The 25213-nt window shown below is 39.5% G+C and overlaps 1 protein-coding gene across 3 annotated transcripts in view; it reads right to left on the reverse strand.

The window, feature by feature from the left end:
- SDK1 (sidekick cell adhesion molecule 1) overlaps nt 1-25213 on the reverse strand; it is a 1143865-nt gene that overhangs the window by 54744 nt on the left and 1063908 nt on the right. For all 3 annotated transcript variants that reach the window (XM_072597683.1, XM_072597681.1, XM_072597682.1), the window contains 3 exons: nt 14919-15034; nt 11067-11253; nt 6648-6785 (listed from right to left, as the gene is read on the reverse strand). In XM_072597683.1, coding sequence (XP_072453784.1) covers nt 6648-6785; nt 11067-11253; nt 14919-15034 — 441 coding nt within the window. The remainder of the gene's footprint in view (nt 1-6647; nt 6786-11066; nt 11254-14918; nt 15035-25213) is intronic.

Consider the following 25213-nt stretch of genomic DNA (forward strand, 5'->3'; position numbering starts at 1 on the left):
GTTTATTGATTCTGCGGCTGAAAGTAGTATCGTGTCCTTAGAAAGACCTACACTTTTACAACATAGAAAGAGATGAGGTTATTCGCACCAAGAGATTCACAAATACAATGGGTGTAGAATGAAAACAAATGAGTAAGTAGGTGGTAAATGTAAGTATTTTCCAGTTCTATTAGAGTTTAACATTTTGTTGAGTATGTATGTTTTGGGGAAGGGGGCAGGACCTTTGATTCTTGCACATTCTCAAGGACATGGTGAGTTATTGTTCCTACCCTTGGTCAAGAAAGCTGTTACTACCATCAGGAAAGCAGGGTAGTTCAGCTATAAATAGCAGCGCCTGCCAATAGCCCTGATGAGGATGATAGTCTTTCTACCATGCTTAGACTAGCTTTAGGCAGCATATAAGAGCAATGAGAACCCAGGTCTTTAGGCTGATATTTAATAAACAGCTGATTTTTATACTTCTCTTGTAAAGCTGATAATATTGGCCACAAAGGTAGGAGATAGCTTCCCCAGAAAAGCAATACAGTTCTTGGGAGCCTGTATACTCATATTGTTTTCCATGCATGTCTATTTTTATGTTTCACTTTGGGAGAAAATCTTACTCATTGGGTTGTAGAGTAAGCTGCCTGAAGTTTCAGAAACAGTATATAAACACACACATCTCAAAGGGTTGAGTTATGGTGATGAAGTATCATGTATAGTCAGTGAGAAATTCCTTATTGTGCTCAGGTCAGGGGACCCTGGCAGTCTAAAGACACAGAAGACTGATTTTGGCTATTTTTGGCTTAGATTCAATCCCGAAGTATTTGGTTGTTGTCCTTCATTTTCAAAGAGGACCAAAATGACATCACCATATTAAAATGAAGTTTCAGTGTGTCCGGTGGTGGCTGATCAGACCAATACAAGCTCGGAATTATGGTGAGGCTTTAAGACATGTATTACTTTTCATGTTCTATGTATAAATACCTAGGTCAGTCATGAAAAATCTGGAAAACCATGTAGGATTGTTAATCTTAATCCAAAATTAGAATATTTCACAAGCTCTTTCATTTAAAAAAAATCCTGCCTTTTGTCAATAATATAGAGAATTCTGATTCCTATCCCTGGGAAGACCAACACAGATATTCAGGAAAAGTCACTCAAGTAACTAGATTCTGTATAGCCCCACTGATCTATCACTAAAAAGTTTCTTACTATGAGAGTAAATTCTACGCTCAGTGTGATCAATAGTTATTAAGCATCTGCTTTGCTCACTGTTGCATTTATTCTGCTTCTCCTGAGTCAGGGATAACTTTGCACATGCATTGCTAATTATCTTCTTTCCAGTTCTGTTGATATTGAACTTTAGAGCTTGCAGGATAAGTCACTTAGCCTTTTTGTGTCTCAGTTTTCTCACCTGTTAAAAGAAGGAGTGGAAGCAGACAGTCTCTCTAAGCCCTTTCAGTGTACAATCTAAGAATTATGATATATGATATATTGCAGATTATTTAGTGCAGCCCTGACATTTTATAGATTGGGATGCTGAGGCCCAAAGAGGGGACTGACTTGCCCCAGGTCACAGACTTAGTCAGTACTAGATCTGGAGAGAGAACATAGGTTTCCTAGCTCTTGGTTCAACAATCCTTCCTCTTTGTCACACTGGTTCCTAAGACTTAGAAAATGGTTGAATTTGGAATCAGAAGGTTTGGTTATAATCTTGGCTCTGTCATTTACTGGGACTTTGAGCAAATCATTTAACTGCTTTGAGTCTTGGGTCTTCATATACAGAATGAAGAGGTTGGTGCAGATGACCTCTAAGGTCTCCTCCATCTCTTAAATCTGTGATCCTACTTCCCTTAGTTTCAAATGCCTCTAAATGGTTCTTCAAAATGGGAGAAGGTTGATGTGGTCCTTTGCAGACAGGCACACTGCAAATGGGCACATTTACATTGCATGCACATTGTTCAGCAACACCATCTTAGGCATGACCACATTTGCCTACTGCTGTTTCTGTCATCACTTACTGGACTGGATTCTTCTGAATGTAAAGTTATCTTGGATGGCAATTCCATTTCTTTTTTAATTCTTTCCTCCCCCTCCCTCTCCTACTCCTTCTCAGAGCAATAACATACCCCATGCATAGTTTTTGCGAGTTCTATCCCACCATGTGGTAATGCTAGTCAGGTCTTCCCCATCTCTGAATGTCAGAATTTTATTTATTTAGTCAATTTTTAAACTGTGCCCTGCACTACAAAGCCTCAGGGTGCAATCACATAAAAATACTACCATTTAAAACATTTTAAGAAACATAAAAATAGCTGTGCCATAAAGTCAGACTGCCAACAACACTGTTAGACTCTATGGATAACTCAAGAGGTCCTTAAGTTGTCCATGTGAGGAACATAGGTTGTGCTTACCCAGGTGAAGTAAAGAGCTGAGGGCAGGCTATTTTCCAGATGGGGTGTTCACAACGACCACATTCACCAGATAATTGCCCGACTCTCTATTTCACTCTGACTATTCACTCTGCAGAAGCTGCCCTAGTTCTGGGGGTTCCAAGGCTTCCTTAGCTCGGCCATCTTTGGAAACATCATAGTCAACAACTAATCCCTTCTAGTTCTTTTAAGGGAAAGGGTAGAGAGGAACTTACTCCTCCCGCATTTGCCTCCTGTCAATAGAGAAGTAGTCCCCAACTGGTCATAGATTGAGGGAGTAGCTTTTTATTCTGAATAGGGTGAGACCTCCTTGGTTCAAAACTATTCCCTTCTGTGGCATAATTGAGAGAACAGTGCCTCTAGAGTCGAAAGACCCAGGTTCAAAAAACATCTGATACTTGGTTACTTGTGTGACCTTGGGCAAATCAATTAATCTCTCAGTCTCTCTGTAAAATAATGGGGTTGAAGTAGAAGTCCTTGGAGGTCCCTTTCAGTTCTAAATCTATGATCCTTGGAGAAGGGATGGTGTATCCAGTGACCTACAGAGTTGTCAGAATTCAGAATAAAGGTCAGATATAGTACCTAACTTTTAGGGGAGAAGCTGAGGAGAGGTTTTGCATTTCAGAGAGAAGGAATGTGGCTAGAAGCACAGTGACTTCACTGACCAATCAGGATAGGTAGAATTTAAAGACCTAGATTTTCTTTAGTTTTTCTCTTGACCTTGTCCTCTTCCCTTCTGGATGACCAGGAGCTTCTTGGTTTAGTGACATTTAAAGTTCTTCATCACCTGCCCCCCTCCTAACTTTGGAATCTTCTTACCCTTTAGACTCTCTTCCACATATTCTACAAACCAGCTACACTGAACTACTGGCCATTCCTCACACGCAACACTCCGTCTTCCTTCTCTATGTCTTTGTATCAGCTATCTCTCATAACCTCTTCCTCTTCCTCTTAATTTCCTTGGATTCTTTTATCCAAGTTGAAATTTTATTCAACTGAAATTCTACTTTCTATTTTTTCCCAATCCCCCAAACTGCTAATAGCGCTTCCTTCAAATTGCTTAGATCTATTCAGAGTATATCTTGTACATGTATGTTGTCTGATCCATTAGAATATATGTTCCTTACAGGTAAGGATGATTTTTTTTACCTTTCTTTGTATCCTCAGTGCTTAGTATAGTTTCTAGAATATGGCATGCCCTTCAGAAATGCCAGTTGATTTGATTTGACTTGATAGGAATCTTTTCTCTATTTCTTTATATTTGTATTTTAAATTGTGTTATACCTATGAATTTGTTTTATCTTTTCTACTAGGCTAGAAGATCCTTGAGGGAAGGAATGGTGCATATCCATCTTTGTTATCTTCCACAGAAACTTGCACGTAGTTGTTGTTTTTTTATTAGATGTTTATTGAATTGAATGCCAGTGTTCTAGAGTTTTCTCATTAGCTAGAGCTACCAGCTCCCTCCCCTGAGATGATGAACTACACAGGATGGGAGAGAAGGGAGACATATGGCAAAAGTAAGTCTTGGCTGGCTAGGGGTGGCATAGGGTCAAGAGTTCTGGAATCAGGAGGACCATATATGGCTCTGGGGAATCGAGGAAGGAGGCTTAAAGATGACTTTTGTCTCTGACCGAGGGAAGGTCAGAGATCCTAGGATTTCCTAATAGAGTCTGTACTCTCTCCTTAGACATGCTTTCTAGACCTAATGGTTATTTTAATGGGTTTTTCTGCTCTCACATCATAACAGCACAGGCACACAGTTGTCTACAATACATTTGACTGGTTATGCCATATACAGTGCTCTTTGTAGGGATGCTTCTACACAAGTGTCTTCTAACCCATTTGTGGAATGCATTGGCATGAAGAAAATTTTGATTGGTTTGCAATTCTTATTAGCAAATGTCCTTACTTCTTAAATCTTAGCAACTTCTCCTCCCTATATCAGGCTCCTCTCATCCTAAGATCCTTTCTTGTCCCCTACTTCTGGTTCCAACCCACAGAGAACCCTCTAAGCTGAAGTTATAGAGGATCAGAATGGCACATGATATACAATGTAGGTATTTTATCTGTCTGTAGTAAAGTTGTAGTAATCTATTAGCTTATTTGACTGTGCAATCAGAAATCTCCTGAGCAGACAAGAACCAGGAACATAATATACTATGGCAACGTCATTCTCAAAGGTACAATCTGGGTGTAAACACATGAATGAATAAATATTGGTAAAACCTAAAAATCTCCATATTTCAGATGCCAACCAAACCCTTGGATCTGGGTCACCTATTCTTCCTGATTACATAGAGATCCAAAGATGCTGTTTATGCTAAGAGGCTGCCAAAAGGGAAAGCAAAACAATCATTTTCCCTATTACTTTCATTTCAGAACACAGTGTGCTAGATGCAAAAGCCAAGAAAATTCAGGCTAACAAAAAGCAACTCTCTCTCCATACAAAGAGACAATGCTTGTGATCAGTGTCCTTATTACACATGAAAGGAGTTGAAAATGGTGAAAGCTGAAATGCCTCCACCTGATGTCATTCTGCCCAAGCTGGACATTCAAATGTATAACCAGCAATCTTCCTCGAATATAAAATCTCTAAGTAAGCTTTCTCTCAACTTGACGTCTTTCTGAAGCCCATTTTTTAAATGGCTTCAAATTCCTCCCAGGTTTTCTTGGTGGACTCTTTGCTAGTTTAACTCACTTATACTTGCTGTGTGCAGTTTGCTGGATGGGGACAGAGGGGTTGGGGAGAAGGTGGAAAACTGTATCTAGCAGGAACTTGGAAATGCCATGGAAAAAGTAGAATATAGGATATTTAATACCAAAATCTTTAATTTGACATTCAACTTTCTAAATCATGGTTATTCTTCATGACACATACATAACAACTTGCCACCACACTGATAACACAGGTACAACTAGCCATGCTGCGTCATCTCCCTGGGAGACTGAGTAGAGGGCCTTTTGTGGCAATCTGGCAGAAATTCTGTTAGTGTCAAAGTGCAGGAAAAAAATAGCATAAAACACATCTAGTTTCCTAAACTCTCTACTGATGATCAGATAACGATGGAGGATAATAGCCTTGCCTGGTGTGCAAACATTTTTTTTTTCCAGGGTGACAGCAAGGTTAAAAAAAAAGGTGCCTACACTTCTACAGGATTCAATTTCCAAAAGGTTTTTGTCAAGCTAAAAAATAATGCAAATCTAGCTTTATGGAACCATTGGTCAAACAGGTCCACTCCTTTACTTCAAACAGGATGGGATACGAGTCATGTGTAGATGTTACATGTAGAAATCACATGCATGTTTTAATTACAGCTTTTGAAATTGTTTTATACTTTGGTTGTAACTGCCTAATGCCTTCACAACTGTTTATTTATCTGTGTAGGCTCACAAAGCTCCCCTCAACATTCCCATACATCTGTGATCTTATCAAGGTGGGTATGTTGGCTATAGGTACCATATTGTGCCCCATGTAGATTTCAGAAACCTTTGATAACTTTTATTAATGATTCATTACTGAATAAGCAGGACCAGCAGAGCTGTGTCCAGAAAGTAACTTGCAGGACTGTGTTTTTTAAAAAGATCATTAGAGGCTTGGAAATCTAATGCTTATAGGCACTAAAGCAGGAAGTTGCTCCACGAAACACTGCGTACTTAGTTCACAATAGTACACATTAACCAGAGCAACTCCAAGCCTACAGGGCAAAGCAGTTCTTATAATGCTTAGAGACTTTCGGGAAGTTGGAGGACACTTAATAATAAGCCATGATTGTGCTAGCTCAGGTCAAATAAAGTCAAGAGTATATATTTATAGAGCACCTACTATATTCTGGGTACTGTGAGGGATAGAAAAGTAAATATTCTCTCAGGCGACTTACAGTCTAAGAGAGGAAACAAAACATAAATGTGAACTAAGACAATAATACAAGAGAAAATAATGTAATAGAGAAGTACATGATGATTCACCAAAGAAACGGTACAGACAATGTCACAAAGGACACTTACAGAAACTTATGATGCTCATTTAACCTCTAATTGTGATGTGGAAACAACTCACCATGGATTTTTTTCTCTCGGTTTTCCTTCTAATTGGCCAACATTTCTCTAAATTGTTTCAGCAAGGGCAGTTCACTGAGATTTCCCCTGGAAACTAATTCCCTTTATAGAGGGGAAGGAAGGGAAGTCAGGTGTTCTAGAGCAGCTAGCTATTTTCTCTGGTGCTAGTCTTACCTTGGACAGGTGCTAAAGGCTCATAAACCACACGATAACCCTGCAGGATACCATTTGCTGCCACTGGCTCTCCCCAGGAAATATTAAGAGTAGTAGAAGTTATTTCTGAGAATGCCAAGAAACTGGGAGCACCAGGTGCTGAAAGAAAGTTAAACAAAATGACTTTTATTGATGATAGTTTACACCACGTATTTGTACATATATAAGATAGTTATGAAATCTATATGTACATATACATATATGCTCCTGAAAATAAAAAATGTTTTTATCACCCAGTAAAATTCTAACTAGCACAAGATGAAAAATAGGATTTATTGATCACAAAAGTCCTTCCTATGATCAATCAGAAACACAAAACCCTTGAAGAGGAGCAAAGAGAAAATGACAGTGTTAAAACACAGAAAAGTTTGAGAGAAAGTGACAAAAGTATAAAAATCAATAATAGATGGAAAGAACATATGAAATTTCTGAGAGAGCTTCATTTCCTAGTGACTGCGATTTTGATTCTTACCATTCCAGGGAGGTGGGTGGGAGTGGAGAAAACAAGTACTGCTTAAGTTTTAGTGATGGACGAACAACAAATAGTTAAGCGACTCAGGTCTTGTGGTTTGGATGCTTATCCTGATCCCTCCTCACTTGCAGTGGGGTTGAAGATCTCAAGACAACAAAGGGGTTCAGCCAAACTCCCGATACTCCCTAGTTTCCGCTCGATCAGAAATATCACAAGAACAGATAGGCCTGTCTCCTGCCATGTTAGAGTGTTTCCACTTCTGTCCAGGGAGACAGAAGGAAAATAAGGGAACTATTTCCACGTTTCAAGGAGGATTTCTCAACTTGTGGTGGATGGGATAGATGAAAGTCCTGAGCAAAATGAAATAGTCAGTTTTGTCTATAAGTTCTCACTCATCACCTTTCATTTTTTGTTTTTTTTTTTCTTCTCTGAGACCTGCCTTTTCCGCTGGTGCCTGGTAGCACTCCCTAAAGACATTTAGTCTGCCAGGGTCCAAACTATTCTTCATTCTCTTCATCTCCTACTACCTAAATTCAAATCCAGTGCTTAAAGTTGTAGAATGGGAGTTAGAAGAAATTCATTTTATCATCTGGTCAAAGTCATTCTCATTTAAGTGTGAATGACTGATTTCCCGGAAGTAATTATATTTTGAAAGGAAAGCTCTAAGTTGCCCAATGCATTGGCCAGATGATGTTTCTATGAGGAAGGGGGTAGGTTTCACAGAACATTAGACTTGGAAAGCACCTGTGATATGAAGTCAAACTGTACCTAAATGAGAAGCCCCCTGCTCTCTACAACATTACCAATAAATGATTCCCACCCTTTCCTGGAGGAATTCTATTCAAAGGAAAGCTACTCCCTCTAGAAGAAGCTGATTCTACTTCTGGATAGCTCTAATTAATGTCATGATTTCTTTCTATCATGTCTCAATCAGGCTTTTTGTAGTTGTCACCATGGCTCCTGGTTTTGTTCTCTGGGGCCAAATGGAATGAGCTAAATCCTTCTTCCAAATGAGAACTCTTCACATGCCTTCCCCAAGTCTTCTCTTGTACCTGATCTTAGGAAGATCTTAAGGCTCTTTGAGGTCCTCATTGCCATCTTCTGAATACTCTCCAACTTATTAAAGTCCCTCCTCAAAAGTGGCTTCCAGATGACTGACTCACTTTGATAGACTTAGCTCTTCTCCGTACTGTAAGGATCTAAGACAACTCCAAAAGGCTCAACAATGGAAAATACTATCCACATCCAGAGGAAGAGCTTTGGAGTCCAAAGGTGGATGGAAGTAAACTCTTTACTCTCCTTTTCTTTTCTTGTTTGTTTTGTTTCTTCTTTCTCATGGTTGCTCCCATTTGTTCTAAATCTTCTTTATATCATGACAAATGTGAAAATATGTTTGATATGGATGCATAAGTAGAGCCTATATCAGATTGCAACTGTCGTGAGGAGGGAGGAGGAGAGGAAGGGGGAAAAAATTTGAAGCTCAAAATCTTATGGAAGTAAATGTTTAAAACTAAAAGTAAATTAATTATTTTTTTAAAGTAGCCTTCAGATGTGGTCTGACCAGGTTAGGGTACAGTGGGAACACCACCTTCCTGGTTTAAGATGTTACTTTTTTGGGCTGCCATGTCACATTGCTGCTTATATGGAGATTGCAGTCCACTGCCAGACAGTCATCAGTAGCACCTTTTATTTTTCAAACTTTGGATCATCCTTTTTCCACAGAAAGTCTTGTTAGTTACTAATATGATTTTGAAGTTCTTCCTGAAATCAAAGACTATTCGCTTTTAAGTGAGCCATAGCATGCCAATACCATCATGGAGTTTTCTTGGCAAAGATACTGGAGTGGTTTGCCATTTCCTTCTCCAGTGGATTAAGGCAAATAGAGGTTAAGTGACTCACCCAAGGTCACACAGTTAGTAATTATCTAAGGCCTTCCTGATTCCAGGCACAGTGCTCTATCCACTGAGCCACCTAGCTTCATTTTTTAGGTACACTAGGGAGTACCTAATAATCTTGTACATCAGGTGAAAGACAAGGTAGAGTATTATAGGCAAAGTCATTGCTACTTAGAAGCTGAGAGGTCAGCTTGGAAGAAGGGAGAAGGAGGAGCCTGAAGTTACCCAAACCAATAGTCAATATAAAGGGGAAAATTAGGATTATTGGGTCAGAAGCGAGCATAGAACCATATAAAGTTGAAGATCAGGGATGCTAGCTAAAAGATCCCTCAAAGGTAGTTGATCCAGTATACTTACAGGTCTTTAAAGGAAGCCATCGAGGCCTGGTTCTGGAATCAATCATGGACTTACTAAAGGGTAACAACACCCCAAAATAGTTAACGTGGCAGATACGAAAATAAATATTGGTTTCAGTGCCTAGGTCCTAAAAGAAAACGGGGCACACTTAGGGAATTTTGAAGTAGGCCTAGCCAAATGTGTGTACCTTTCCTCCCATTTTGTAGTTTGAAAAGAAATGTATATTTGTCCTGGAACTGAATTTTTTAATGTAGATAGATGTTCATATTATTTTCGCCAAATTTACAGGGGAGATTGTGGGAGGGAAAGGAAATGAAGAAGAGAAATAAGGATCATATTAGGAAATAAGGGTAGGTTAGAATAGCATGTATTCTGCAGACCAAATAGCATTTCCGTCGACTTTGAGGGATTCAGGTTTCCCCAAAAAGAGAGGGGGTAAGGACAGTTAGATCAAGATATCTAAATACAGCAACAGAGAGAGAGAGAGAGAGAGAGAGAGAGAGAGAGAGAGAGAGAGAGAGAGAGAGAGAGAGAAGCTGACTGTAATGTTAATCTGTGGCAACGTTAAGTCATTCAGGGTCTTTGGGGGAAGTGGTGAGCCACAATGATTAGCTTGAACTAATGGAAACACATGCTTTGTCTGGGAACTGGCTGTAATATAACTTCTCAAGAGCCAGAAGATGAGGTAAATGAAGTTAAGTCAGAGGGAAATTGATGGTCCAAACATAAAAACTGAAATGAAAAAAAATAGGGGCGTTAGAGGAGCTAGGTTTTCTATGTGACTGAGAGGAAATAGATAGCTCTTAAACCTGTGGAAAAAGAGAGAGTTCTTAAACACCTAAAAGATCCACTCTGAGAGATCAGGTGACAATATAGGACCAGACTGAGTCAGAACATAAATATTATGGTTTTCAAACAGGGCTACTCTACCTATTGTCATTAATCGATTTGATAAAAATGGCTCACACTTTTAAGTAGAGGTAGGGGTTGGGTGGGAGGTGGCGATGGAAAACTAAGGATATAGAGTATTCTATACACTATCAGACATTAATATTGAGCCACTTTGTTTTGCTTAACTGTTTCTCTTAATTGCAGAGAGCTCATGGGTTGAGGATGGGATGTATTCACAAATGGCAATGGCATAAAAGGGAAAGGCATTAATAAAACAACTTTTAAAAGGGGGGGAAATACACATTATATACAGTCAATTAGCTTCACAGTAATAATGTTAGAAATGAATGTCTTGAAACAAAATTTCCCACTACATTTTTAAATCAAAATTATGAAAAGGAAAGTAATGAGACAGTGTTACAGCATAGGTTGGTTATAATGTATTAAGCATGTTCATGGGAAATAGCATTGGTCAAGGCATTTGCATTAATAGTCTTATTTTGTTGTGTGCTTCTTTAGAGAACTGGGGGGCGCAGGCTAAGCTCTCACCAAAGCATCCTTTCTTTGTCTTACCTGCTTCTCAACGTTGCCTAAGTAATACTGATAAGTTCACAGTACCTGCCCTATAGTGGGTTTGGAAATCAATTTGCAAAGCTATATTAACATACCTAAAAACCCCTTCCACAAATTCACACAAAGAGGATATAGGATCATCCTCTCCAAATGTTCTATCAAAGCTTTTCAAGAAGGAATATGTCCTCCTACCAGCTTGCTGTGTTCTCCCCTGTCTGGGTTCACTCTTGGGTCCATCTCCTGCTGCATTGAAGGCAGATATGCTGACCAGGTATTTGGTGTGACTGGTCAGGTTTTTCAGCTTGACCATGGTCTCTGGGAGAAAAAGGACCTTCATGTTTTCAGTTTCATTCCGACTGTCTGCCTCCCAGTAATATATCTGTTAGGAAGAGAAAGAATGGGTAAAAGAGAGTTTAAAGAGAAGGCTGAATGAATTTAATTCTCACTTCACAGTAAAAGGGGGTATATTTTATATATCTCCTTCTCACGCTTCCCACCAGACTATGATTTTACTAGCATAAGAAACTCCTGATAAGGAAACTCCTCATACTATTGCAGATCAATATCTGTTCTACATGCCTTAGGAGGTTGCTTGGGGTCATACAGCCAGCATATGTCAGAGTCAGAACTGGAACCCAGATCCTCCTAACTCTGAAGCTTTACATTGTTTTATAACAGAGAGGGATAGGGACATGGATTAGAACCATGATTTCGCTGGCACAGGGAACTCATTGGTAAAGTGAAATGTCCAGGGTCACCCAAAAGTATGTGTCAGAGCTGGGGTTTGAACCCAGGTCTTCCTGGCTCTTGCCCTCACACATTAGTAGACACTGAATTGTTGAACAGGTCTAACGAGATCTTGCCATAAGAACTACTGCTTCCCAAATAAAAATGATCCAAACATAAATAAAGGGCTATTGTATTAAGAATTCTCAGCACTTGAGACGCTCTCTGGTCTGGGTATCTCCCTGAAGGAATTGTGCCACAGATGAGCAAGTAGGGCTGTTATCAGGACTTGGGATCATGTGGCCATGAAACATACAGGAACACTCATGAGAAAACATGTTGCCCACCCCCTAAGAGGAAGGTGGTTGGACTCAGAGTGCAAACTGAGGCAAATATTTTTTTGGGGGGATATCACCAATGTGGGAATTTGTTTCGCTTGATTATATATTTGTCACAAGGTCTTTGTTTTCCTTTTTTTTCCATTGTGGGTGTTGGGGAGGGAGGTAAGCAGGCGTGGTGTATGAAAGATAGATTTTCATTAATTGTAAGAAAAACTAAGTTAAAAATCTGGGAAGACTTAAATGAGTTGATGCAGAATTAAGTGGGCATAACTAGGCCAACAATAACACTATAAAGACAAACAAATTTAAAAGACTCAAGAACATTGATAAATGCAATGACCATGATTCCAGAGGACCTATGCTACCCTCCTCCTAACAGAGGTCACAGACTCAGGTTATAGACTGAGATATATATTTCTGGGTCAGAGATATGCATATTTGTTAGAAGGGGTTAATTTTTCTTCTTTTTTTGAGGTTGGAAAAGGTGGGGGGAAAAAAGAAATTTTTAAGTTAAAAATTAAGTTAAATTTTTAAACGGCAACCTGTTGTTGGCATTGATGCACATAGAACCAAAGAGAATTGCTTATTAACATTTCTAAATAAATAATTTAGAATTTGAGGTTTTCCTAATTTAAATGGTAAGGTATTTCATTCACAGGGGTTATTTTTTTATGGGAGACGTGCATTTACTTAGATTAACAAGAGTGTTATATTTTAGCTCCAAAGACCTGGCTTAAAAAGAGATTCCTGTTTCTTATATAATTAAATGCTCTTTATCATAAACTTCTTCCACAATCTTTTCCAGAGAAAGAGCCTAGTTCTGCCCAGCATCCAGACATGTGAGTGGTAGGGAGACCTTTTTTTTGAACTGTCTTTTCACTCTTGCCTGCATCCTCTAATCTTGGGTAAAATATCTAGCCTCACTCTCAGCTTCATCTATTACTAAAGGTTATTCCCATTTTAATTAGCTTTTTCAAAACAATTTAGACCAAAAAAGCAAGGATGAAGAACCAAAGCTCAAGTACTAATGAGAAAGATTCCTTTCTTTCCCTTGTATACCATTGCCTCTTTACAGTCTTCATCTGATCAGGATTAACCAAACACCGAAGGAAGGAAGTTCAGAGAGGATACTGCTACAACTGGTGCCAGTGGTACTCCATAGACTGTACTGGCTAGAAAATGTTTACTCTTAGCCAATTCTAACTGGGATATTTGAAGGCAAGGCCAATCCCAAGCTTCACCTTGGCTTCATGAATTCAAACTCAAGCCAGATTATCAAAGCAACTATCCATATACTAAAGAAAACTGCCAAGCAGGAATACCAGAATGTTCCTATGGGGTTAGCTTTTCTTGCTTAGCATACAGACATGCTGGGGAAGGGCAAGGCAGAAGCATCCACCGTCAAACTAGGATTGCTTATTTCTACCCTGAGCAGTGTAGTCTAGCCCTTTCTTAGTGACCTGACCAAATGGGGTGCCTTTGTAACGTAAGGCTCTCTAACTCAACATCAATATTCAGGTTCAATGTCTTTCTCATTAAGGGAATGAGAAGCATATTTTGCACATACATAAATAGCACCTTTCCTCCAAACACAAAGCTCAAAGTACTTTGTTGTACATTACCTCATTAATCATCTTAACAGCTCTGTGATGGAGAAAGGTATTAATTTTCATAAAACACCTACAAAAATCATTTTAAATGGACATGTAATTGGCCCAATATTCATTAGGGCAAGCTAGCCCACAGATCCTTGTGGCTGATAAACGAAGTCTCCAATGGACCGGAAGAGGACATTAATTCTAGAACTGGAGAATTCATCTGTTTCTTTCTTTTTTGTCTTTCTGCAGAAAATGCCTGGGCATTTGTTTTCTAAAGTCAAAATCTTGAAGTTTTCATCAGATACAGAATATCTGATCTAGAGATCTTTATATTCTCTGAATAGAAGCAGTCCTAAAAATAGAACAATTTTGCTAGTTCTTTCTACTGTCTTCATTAGCTAATAATAACAGTAACAATAACAATGGTTAGCATTTTTATAACATTTTAAGATTTGCAAAGCACTTTAGAAATGTTCTCTCATTAGAGCCTCATGATGACCTTGGGAGGCAGGTGCTACTATTATCCCCATTTTACAGATGAGACAACTGAGGCAGAAAGAGATTAAGTGACTTGTCCAGGGTCACACAGTTAGTTGTCTAAGGCCAAACTTGAACTCTGGTCTTCCTGACTCCATGTTCAGCAAATACTCTGTTTTGTTTAGTTTGTATGGCAAGAGGGGAGGAACTGCTTTCTTTCAATTAAGCACTATCTAGCAAATGCAAAATTAAAAAACTTTAATGCCAGACCTGTTTCAACTCTCTCGTTTTATAAATGAAGCCTAGGGACAGGAAGTAAGTTTTCAAAGGTCACAAAGTTTGTTAGCAGAACACCTGGAATGAGAACTCAGGTGTCTTAACCACCAGTTACTCTTTCTACTCCTCCATGTAGCCATGCCCCATTCTCTAGAACCCTCAGTGAAGCTGCTTGATGAACCTCACAACAGGAGCAGAATCAGGGGTTCCCTACCCCACCCCACAGGCATTTGAGATGGTAGTGCCTTAGGTTTTGTTTGGGCAACTGTTTCCTTCCCCGAGACTATCCTGGGGAAGCAACACATATTATCTGGATCTACTATTCTATTCTAATTTTGGGGTAACCTACAAAAATGCTTCCTAGGCAGAAATTTGTTTCATAATTTTAACAGGAAAACAAAATAACAACAATGGCAAAAACTCTCTGTGGGATGAGCTAATAGTAGTATTATACCACAGTCTGCTGATGAGAAAACAAGCATACAATATTAAACCAAAGTGATTATAGTCATATAACAAGGGACAGAGTTCAAGTGCCATAATCTCCTAGGTCATTTATGAACAAAGAAAATGAACACAATCATTTTTGGGGGGGGGGGGTAAGGGACAATCAAATGAGGTATTGCCTTGTATCCTTGTATGATCCCATTTTGACTCTCCACAGGAGGTGGGTCCCACATGACTTCCAGCTGACTTGCTGTGAGAGGGTTCACTTGTATATTCTGTGGAGCCATTGCTGGTGCTAGAGAAATAACAGCAAATAAAGAAAATTAAAGGAGAAATGTAATCAGACACAGGACCAGGAAGGCAGCTACTCCTTCATTCATGTGTGTGTCTAGATTCCTACTAGTTTCTACACAAGCTAAGCAAGCTAATCAGTTTTGAAACTATCTCACCCTCCCATGCCGAAATTCCAGATAAATGCACAATACAGGTGGAATGAGCACTGGTTACATTTCTCTGAAGTCCATGTTCTCAGTTCTATCTAGATAAGGCCAGACAGGATACAAAACAATCCAGTCCGCCGTGTTGTTCCCAGGAAGACAATGGTAGAAACAAATCTCCAAATTCCTTTCCTTTCAGACTTCAGAGCTAATCATTTGATATTTCCCCCTGGGAGGCAATTTCAGTTTCTAATTTTTGAAGACAAAGTCATTCTTCTACCTGCCTGCTCTGCTGCCCTGGGGGAGGGGGTTGTTGGAATATTGTTTTGATGTCACTAGGACTAAATCTCCCATGCAAAATTGAAGACATGAGTGATTGAAAGAGAATCAGGAGCAAATCATCTCACCACCATTCTAAAGCACAAGCCAATCACTAAAAAATGGGAAATAAATGGATTTATGTTTTTAAAGAATTTTTCTTCTCACTACATTTTGCTAATACAGGCAAAGTTCCATTCTAGGCTCTTTCATTTCAGATAACCTTCCTCCTTTTTTGGTCTTATTTGCTTGTGCCACTCACAACTGCATGTAATCTTTACTTCCACCTGGGCCCCACAAAAACACTCCTTCCTGCCCAAATAAAATCCATTCCTGTGCTGAGCAACTGATGAATGTGGGCACTGGATGTCTTTCTTTGCAGCCTTCAGTGCCCTTCCAGAAGCAAAAGATCAGCATCCCTCCTACTATTCCCTAGACTGGCCCTGGAAAGGCAAGGCAGAAAGCAGCACTGTTCTTCCTCTGCCTCCTGCAGCATCTGTCCCCAGTGCCTGTGAGGGCCGCCTATTTATTCTGTACCTGTTTATAGATTGTAAATAGAAGTGATAAAACATTCACTGGCCAAGGGAGATAGCCTTGCTTATCTGCATCTCTGGAGAGGCTTTCTCTGGAGAGAATGACCTTCCTAAGTCACTCTCTCCCCACAACCTCCCCCCAAAAAATCTTTTTAGTTTCCCCCCCAGGTTATAAAATAAAATAGTAATTAACACCCACTCAGCCTGACACCAACTATTTATTTTGTTCTAACTGTGTGGTTTCCATATTATCACTGCCCACCCTGCCGTTAATGGAAATGTTAATAACCCGCGCCAGGTTGTTGTGACAGATGCTCAAGCTCATTATCAAAAATTCTTATTTACCGCTCCATTAAACAACAGAATCGCACAAAAAAACAATTCAATCAAAACTAACTGGAGGAATTTTAACAGCCACATTAATAATCCGAAACATAAATAAAGTTAATGTCTTTTGCATGTTTGCCATCGGCAACTCTATCGCAAAATTACTGTTGTACAATTAAAATGTGAAAGGCAAAATTGAACATGGCCATTACCCGCGTACTCTGTTAAAATTGTTTGCGCATTATTTTGTCTGAAGTTCTCCTTCAACGACGCTGCCAAATGTCCTGAGATTGGTCTGGAGCAAGGAAAACCAGAATTGGACTCTTCTTTGGAAGTGTTGCAATGAACGCCATCTCCTCGCCAGAAAGCAGGCATTGGCTGGTCCTCTTAGGGACCTTCGGATGATCCTGTGGAAGCCCCCGGTGTGGGTCTCCAAGGTGCATCTGCCCCAGCAGGGCTGCCTCTGAGCTGACAGAAGGCTCCCAGCTCTGGAGCATCAGGCTGAATCAGAGCCTTTCAGAGCTACCATAAAACTGGGGCAGGTGACAAGGATTTTTTTTTTTTGGATGACAGCACAAGTTGGAAAAAGAAAAGTTTGTCAGCACTGAGAATAGCTGGATTGTGAAAACTGCTGGTTTCTTGCCCTGACAGGAGGACAGGCTCTAAAGAAGGCACCACTATTTTCAGCTCCAAAGGCCATCCTGGTTTAGTTGTAAAATGTGTTTAGTTTAGAAGCAATAAAGTGTTCTATGAGTCATAATCTCTTTGTTTTACTGACTTCACATTTGTTGTGCAAGGAACACAAATATCAGCTTGAAATGCTTTTTAAAATGCATGAAATTATTTTTTAAAAGCATCTTAGTTCAAGAATCATTGACATATACTGATTTGGAGATTGCACGGAAACCACTTTTCAAGGTGAAATGAAAAGGTTAAGGTTCAAGAGTGAGACCATAGCTGAATGCCTCATGTCACAGTTGATGAGCCTATCCCATGAACAGCATTACTTACAGTATCTTGGCCTTAAGTCACCCATGTCTCCTAGCAGCAGACTGTCTAACCCAACCAGGAAGTCTTGTCAAATAGAGACAAATCCTGAATAATCTTGCCCAAGAAACTTGGCTTCACAATAATGTTATTAATATATTAAATCCCAAAGCTTATCATAATGTTGTAAGACCCTAGTAAACTAAATTTTGGCTAATGCATCCATTCAATAACCATATCTATTTGCCTGGCACAGTGCTAGATTAATCTGAGACACATATTGAAGATTCTAGCTTTGGAACTTAAAGGTCCCCTAAGGTAGCATATTGCAGTGGTAAATGTAATAGATTTGGTGTTAGAGGAACTGAGTTCAAATTTGAGATCTAATACTTACCTGTACAACCTTGGGCAAATTGCTTAACCTTCCTGAGTTCCTTCATCTCTAAAATGAAGGAGTTGGGCCAGATGCTCTCTGAGAAGCCTTCTAGATCTAAATCTATGATTCTACGAATAATGTTTTGTCAATGGTGTTTTTGCAGAGATAATACTGTTATAGTACACCTAGAACTGAAAGAGGAATTAATTTTACTTTAAAAAAAAAGCTGCTTCTCACATAACACAAATTCATTTAATGCATTCTGAAATTTAAAGAGTGCACAGAATTATTCCACCTAAAATTACTCAATAATTTGAGGAATCTAACTATGAATATCTATTTATGTCCCAAATTTTGTGTAGTCACTGTGCCCTGGCCTGTCAGACTCCCTAACTCACATTCCTATATATGCTTTGATTAGAATTAGTATTTTGCCAGCCTCACCCCAAACCATTTTAACCTACTAACAGCCCCTGGTGAAGAAATCAGCCATAAGTTAAACAAATAATTCATTTGGTTGGAAATAGAAACTAAAATATAGATTGGTCATTGATTGTTGTTGGATATTAGCTGATTATTGGAAGACATTTCACAGCAGATACGGATGTAAATCTCAGTTGCTAAGAAAGGATCAGATACTTTCAATCTATGCTTAAAATGTGCTTCCCGTCTAAGGATTCTGTTTTTCAAAATAAAGTACATGTTTACATAGTGAGGTTATCAAGAGGATGGCCAAGAAATTTAAGTTATGGGGAAATTGCCATCTGCCTTCTCTCCTCTCACACCAAATAAAATATTGTCTCAGCTGTAAAGTTGGATGTGGTACATCAAGCTGAGGTAGACCAGCAAAAAGTTAGTCAAACTTCTAGTGCTTCAGGGATGGCTACATCTACAATATGGAAAAGGGGAGCTCACCCATCATCAGTGGCTACTCTAATGAGAGATTTTAGAGACAATGAACTCTCTGTCTCCACCCCCTCCCCCTCTCTCTCTTCTTCCTCTTGCTCATCTTCTTCCTCCTCCACAGATATCTCACAGTATGAAAGAAATGAAAAATAATTCCATGATATATTCATCACATGTAAAGTTAGTGCCCACTACTGTACATGTAAATCATTGTGCTTAGACACCATTGGAAACACAAAGACAGTGACAACAAGGTCTTTTTTTTAAGGGGCTTATGATCTATCAGGGGTGGGAAACCTGTGTCCCTCTAGGTCCTCAAGTGCAGCCCTTTGACTGAATCCAAACTTAACAAAACAAATTCCCACAATAAAAGGATTTGTTCTGTAAAACCTGGACTCAGTCAAAAGGCTACACCCAAAGACCTAGAAGGCTCCCTATGGCCTTGGGACCACAGGTTCCCCACCCTTGAAAGGAGAAATAAGATATGGAAACATACAAAGTAGAATGTGATAAGTACCACAAAGAGAAGTACAAAACACAGTTGGTTGGTTGGTTGTTGTCCTTTGTCTTCAAAGGAGACCAAAATGACATCACCATGATAAAGTGAAATTTCAGTGTGTCCAACTGTGGCTGATCAGACCAATATGAGCTCGGAATGCTGTACCATAGGTTGGGTACAGATAGTCCATGTGAATATTTGGGGTAGATATCTCAAATTTGCACATCCCGCGTTTACTTTGTGCTATGTCAATTCTGCTTTGCTCAAAGAGCACAGCATCCTTTCTGATGTGGGCACACCAGGCTGAGCAGTCCTGTGCCAGTGTCTTTCATGTTGCACAGTCAAATCCAAAGTTCTTGAGAGTGTCCTTATATCGCTTCTTCTGACCACTGTGTGATTGTCTGCTCCATGTGAATTCTCCATAAAATAGTCTTTTTGGCAAGCATATATTTTGCATTCAAACAACGTGGCCAGCCCATCAGAGTTGTGTTCTCTGAAGCATAGTTTGAATATTTGGCGATTTAGCTCGAGCAAGGACTTCAGTATCTCGTACCTTATCCTGCCAGGTGATCCTGAGAATCTTCCTAAGACAGTTCAAATGGAAGCGATTCAGTTTTGTGGCATGGTACTTGTAGACCGTCCATGTTTCATAAGCATATAACAGAGGTCAGCACAACAGCTCTGTAGACCTTCAGTTTGGTAATCTTCTCTCCCAAGCTTTTCTTTGGAGCCTCCCAAACACTGAGCTAGCTCTGGCAGTGCGTGCATCAACCTCATTGTCAATGTGTGCATCCCTGGAAAGTATACTACCAAGGTAAGTGAACTTATCCGCAGCATTCAAAACTTCTCCATTTGTTGTAACCAATGGATTCACGTATGGATGATATGGTGGTGGCTGATGGAGCACCTGAGTTCACTTGGTGTTAATCATTATGCCAAAACTAGCATAGGCAGAGAGAACTGATCCATACTTTGTTGCATCTGAGCTTCAGAGGCTGCATTGAGTGCACAATCATCTGCAAACAGAAAATCATGCACCAACACTCCCTCTACTTTGGCCTTGGCTTGTAGCCTTTTCAAACTGAAGAACTTATCATCAGTACAGTAGTTGACCTTGACGCCATGTTCATCTTCATTGCAAGCATTTGACAACAAGGTTGAAAGCAACATGCTAAAAAGTATGGCACAAAGCATAACACAATGTAATATGCTGAGAGAGAGAGAGCTCTTAGTTTGTGGGATTAGTCAAAGACTTGATGAAAGAAGTATTCCTTGAGGAGTGAATGGTATTTTGATGGGCAAAGATGCAGGGAGATGCCATTAATGAGAATGACAAAAGGCACAAAGGTTGAAACAGTGTGGAACATGTAAGGGGCACATTTTCTGGTATTAGTATCAGAACTAGTACAGTTTCAAGTATTCTAACAAAATTTCACTTTCAATATTTTTATTTTGTGATTTTGATTTGGACACTGAATATTATTACTGATATTTTGACATTATTGTTAATGTTTTATGTGTATTGATAGGCAATCTCTGTAGATTATTCAGACAACTGAAAATGCTGATCTAAATAATCAGCATTCTTCAGTTTTCCTGTGTACATAGTTAGACTAAATTCATTAAGGAGGCTCTGTAATATTCCAGACCTTGATACAATCATATCATCTGCAAGCAAGAATACTGAGAGCAGAGGTATCAAACACATGGTCTCGAGGTTGCACACAATCCATGACACTCCCAAATGTGATCTGAACAAGATTAAAATGAAAGGGGGAAATACTGCAAAAAATAACTGAAAATACAATAAAACATAGATAAAGTTACATTTTAAAACTAGGTCAAAATGTGCCCTGCAGGAATCTTAAAGTAGTAGTTTAGTGGTCCCCTTTCTCATTGGGTTTGACACCACTGATCTAGAGCACCCCATCATCAACAGGGATTCTTCCATTTGAATACGACTCTGACCCTCCTCTATAACAGTGATAAACAATTTGATGGATATACATCTCCCTGATTTATACCTCCCTTGACATTAATAATCAGAGGGTCTTTGTACAAGTTATATCTGTCTGTTGTTACATATTTCCAGAACTATATCCTGACAGTTTTTTCTCTACTGAATCAAATGATCACTGCGCATTGTACTTGGCTGTTTTCCTTTGTGCTCAAAAGAACCAAACTAATATCACTATGTTAGTATCCAGCTGTAGCTGATCAGACCAAAATGATCTTGGAAGGCACCAGTAAAGGTCAGGCACAAATAGTCCACATAAACATCTGGAGTGAGGATATCTCTAAATTTGCACATTTCACATTTCTTTTGAGCTACTGAAATTCTGCTTTGCTCTTGGAGCACAGCACCTTCTTTGATGTGGGAACATCTGCTAAGTGGTCCTTTGGAAACACCTCTCATGTTTCACAATAGATTCCAAAGTTCTACAGAAAGACCTTGAGAGTGTCCTGGTATCACTTCTTCTAACCTCTGTATAAGCACTTGCCTTGTGTAAGATCTCTGTAAAATAGTCTTTTAAGCAAACATACATTTGGCATTTGAACAGTGTAACCAACCCATTGGCGTTGCACTCTCTGTAGTAGAGTTTGAATGCTTGGCAGTTCAGCTCCAAAAGGACCTCAGTGTCTAGTATCTTATCCTGTCAGGGGATCTTCAGAATGTTTCTAAGACAACTCAAATGGAAGTGATTCAGTTTCCTGGCATGGCATTGGTATACTGTCCAGGTTTCACAGGCATACAATGAGGTCAGCACAAAGACTGTGTAGACCTTCAGTTCAGTAGGCAGTATTTCCCTCATTTTCCTTCAAAGTCTCCCAAACACTGAGCTAGCTCTGGCAATGTGTCCATCAATCTCATCAACTATGTATACATCTCTGGAACATATACTGCCAAGGTCAGTAGACTTGATAGCATTCAAATCTCTCCATTTGCTGTACCTGATGGTTCTACAGCTGCTGGCTGGTGAAGAACCTCTGTTTTGTTGGTGTCAACTGCAAGGTCAAAATCAGCAGAAGAAGCAAAGTATAGATACATACTCTGTTGCATCTCAGGCTCAGAAGCTTCATTGAGTGTACAATTATCTTTGAACAACTTATGTACCAACTACCTCTCCACTTTAATGCTGGCATGTAGTCTTTCCAAGTTATAATTTAGCATCAGTGTGACAGCTGACCTTGATGTCATTTTCATCCTCACTGAAGATGTCTGACAACATTGCTGAAAACATCATGCTAAAAAGCATGGAATCAAACACAGTCGCCCTGCTCCACTCTTCTGGTGACTGGGAAAGTGTGAGAGCACTCCAGAACTCATGAAAGCATGCTATCACCAAATCTCGAAAGCTGCCCCCTCCTTTTCTGCTCCACTGTTGCCAACCATATGTTGGCTCAACTTTCCTTCCAACTTATCAATGAACTGTTCGCACTTGAAGAAGTACTCTAATATGTTGATGTTAAGTCTTCTGGTAATCATCTTGCTTAGGGATTGCTGTTTTTGTTGAATGCAAATGTTTAACTTGGAGAGGATAAGTCTATGATCAGTCCAGCACTTTGTATCCCACATAATTTTCATTAGATCTGTCTCTTCTCCTTATAATGAAGTCTATTAAATGCCTATGTTTGCTGCAAGGGCACATCCACTAAGTTTTGTTTCATTTAAGTAAATGGAAGACAATATTGGTGATGAGCGTGTCATGAGACACACAAGTCTTCAGTAGTAAGTGACCACTGTTGTTGCTGTTTCTGTCTCCACTCCTCCCAAAAACTCCCTGCAAAGTTTGATAGTCTGTCACTACTCTGGTATTAAAGTCACCCAGAATTACAAGCTTGTCCTCTTTTGACATATTGGTGATAAGGGTGTCTAGGACTTCATGAAATTTTTCTTTGACCTCATCAGGGTTCATCATGGTGGGAGTATAGGCACTGTTGAAGGTGGTGTAGTACTTTACTACAAGTGGCAATCACATTGAAATGAGCCTATTGTTCACTTCTTTGGGGAGACATACAGGCTTGTTGACCAAAATAGTTTTGATTGCAAAACCTATGCTAGCTTCACCACATTCCCCATCACTGCAGCCACTCCAGAAAAATATGCATCTAGCTGTGACTTAGGTAAGCTGGCCTAGTTTCACTCAGGGCTGCTATTTGAATGTGATACCTGCTGAGTTCTTCCGCAATAAGAGCTGTTCATCTTTCAGGAGTGGAATCATCTTTGCAAGTTTTTGTACATGTTTTTGTATTTTGTATTTTGACCGTAAGGTAGGATTCCTGCCTGCTGTGGTAAGCAAGCCAGGGGATAAGTTGGGTGAAGAAGACAATTTTGGGGGCACCTTTTCTAGCTCTTTCCTCATGCAAGGAGGTAAGCAGTGTGGTGCTTTAAAAAAAAGGCTGTTCAGACACCCAGGGGTCTACTGAATTCCACAGCTATTACAGTCTAGTGAGAAGACAATCTGATGGCCTGGTCTCCTTACCGTATACAGAGCTATGACTGTAGTTCCCAGTGTATCTGCACCTGCTACTTCATCACTTCCCTACTGTCATAGGATTTAAGGTAGATAAAAGTGGCAAAATGGTATGGGTGACATCTTTCAATTTACACATAAATTGTATTTAAGTGAAGTACAGTTGCACAAAGTCACCAGCCTCATTCTGTCTTCAGAGTTATCAGTGGAGACAGAAATCAAGACCACTGGTGATGGCCCAGGATGCAGTAGATGACCTTGTCATCTTCAATATCTAACCAACCTCGAAGCACTGCACAGTGTCTATTTCAGTTGTCTTCATGGCCATTGAAGCAAATTGTCTTCATCTACCCATTCCACCAGTGTAAGTCTTCCCATGCTTGGGATACAGCCCCCACCAACTCACTGATGAGTTTGAGACATCTCAGTTACCCTCAATCCGGGTTTAGCCTATCTGCAGGGAGGCTTACCAGAGTCTGATCACTGTACATGCTATAGTTTCTAGGAGCCACAGGTGAGAGTCGGGTGGCAGGTGGACACCAAAGGTGGATGAGCAGCTCTGAACAGGGCTTGGCAAGTTAGCCCTCCCTGAACATTTGTATGCCACAGCATACCTTGTAGAAAGGCATGGACAAGACCCATAACTAAATAAGAAGTGAATGGACTGGATGATATTTGGGAAAAGATTTTACTGTGCTCTTTATGACCCCAATTATTTCTCAGTTTGAAGCATTGGTTTAATTCCAATGATGCTACATTTCTATGAAACATAGTCTCCAAAAATTTTAAATTGTGATTCATCTAAAGAGCAATGGAGAGATCCAGGGTGTGTATAAATAGGCTTACATATACACACATACACACACACAGAAATATATACTATGTATATAGACATTATATATACATATATACATATACATATATATATACATAGATATATACATAGTATATATCTGTGTGTGTATGTGTGTATATGTATATATATATATATATATATATATATATATATACATATACACACATATATATCTAAATTATCTAAGGGGGCAATAAGCATTGATATAGGACCCACTATATGCCAAGCACTGTGATAAGCACTTTAGAAATATTATCTCATTTGATCCTCACAACCCTGTGACTTAGGTGCATTCCCAGTTACAGATGAGGAAACTGAAACAAACAGAGATTAAGTGACTGGAGCAGCATCACCCAGCTAGTAAGTGTCTAAGGCTGGATTTGAACTCAGGTCTTCCTAACTCCAGACCCAGCACTCTGTTCACTATACCACTCAATTGTCTTTGGTTATTATTGACATAGAACTGCACATTTAAAAACATGAAAGATGTACAAATTGAAATGAAGCCAAGCTGAATATGTAGTATGAGTACTACTTGTAAGACAGCTCCCAAGTTTCACTGGTACCCAAACACTCCAAGAAGTCTAAGATATCCACGTTGAGTGAGCCATTGATAGAGGCTTTATAGGAAGACATGGAAAAGAAAAGTAAGGTAAGTTTCAATCTATATCACTGGAGAGAGCAACCAATCACCAGATCTATGATTTAAAACTATAGATACATAAAAAAGAACACATTGCTTATTTTTTAAATCAAATAG

The sequence above is a fragment of the Notamacropus eugenii genome, chromosome 3 (genome assembly GCF_028372415.1).
Source record: "Notamacropus eugenii isolate mMacEug1 chromosome 3, mMacEug1.pri_v2, whole genome shotgun sequence".
Taxonomy (NCBI): domain Eukaryota; kingdom Metazoa; phylum Chordata; class Mammalia; order Diprotodontia; family Macropodidae; genus Notamacropus; species Notamacropus eugenii.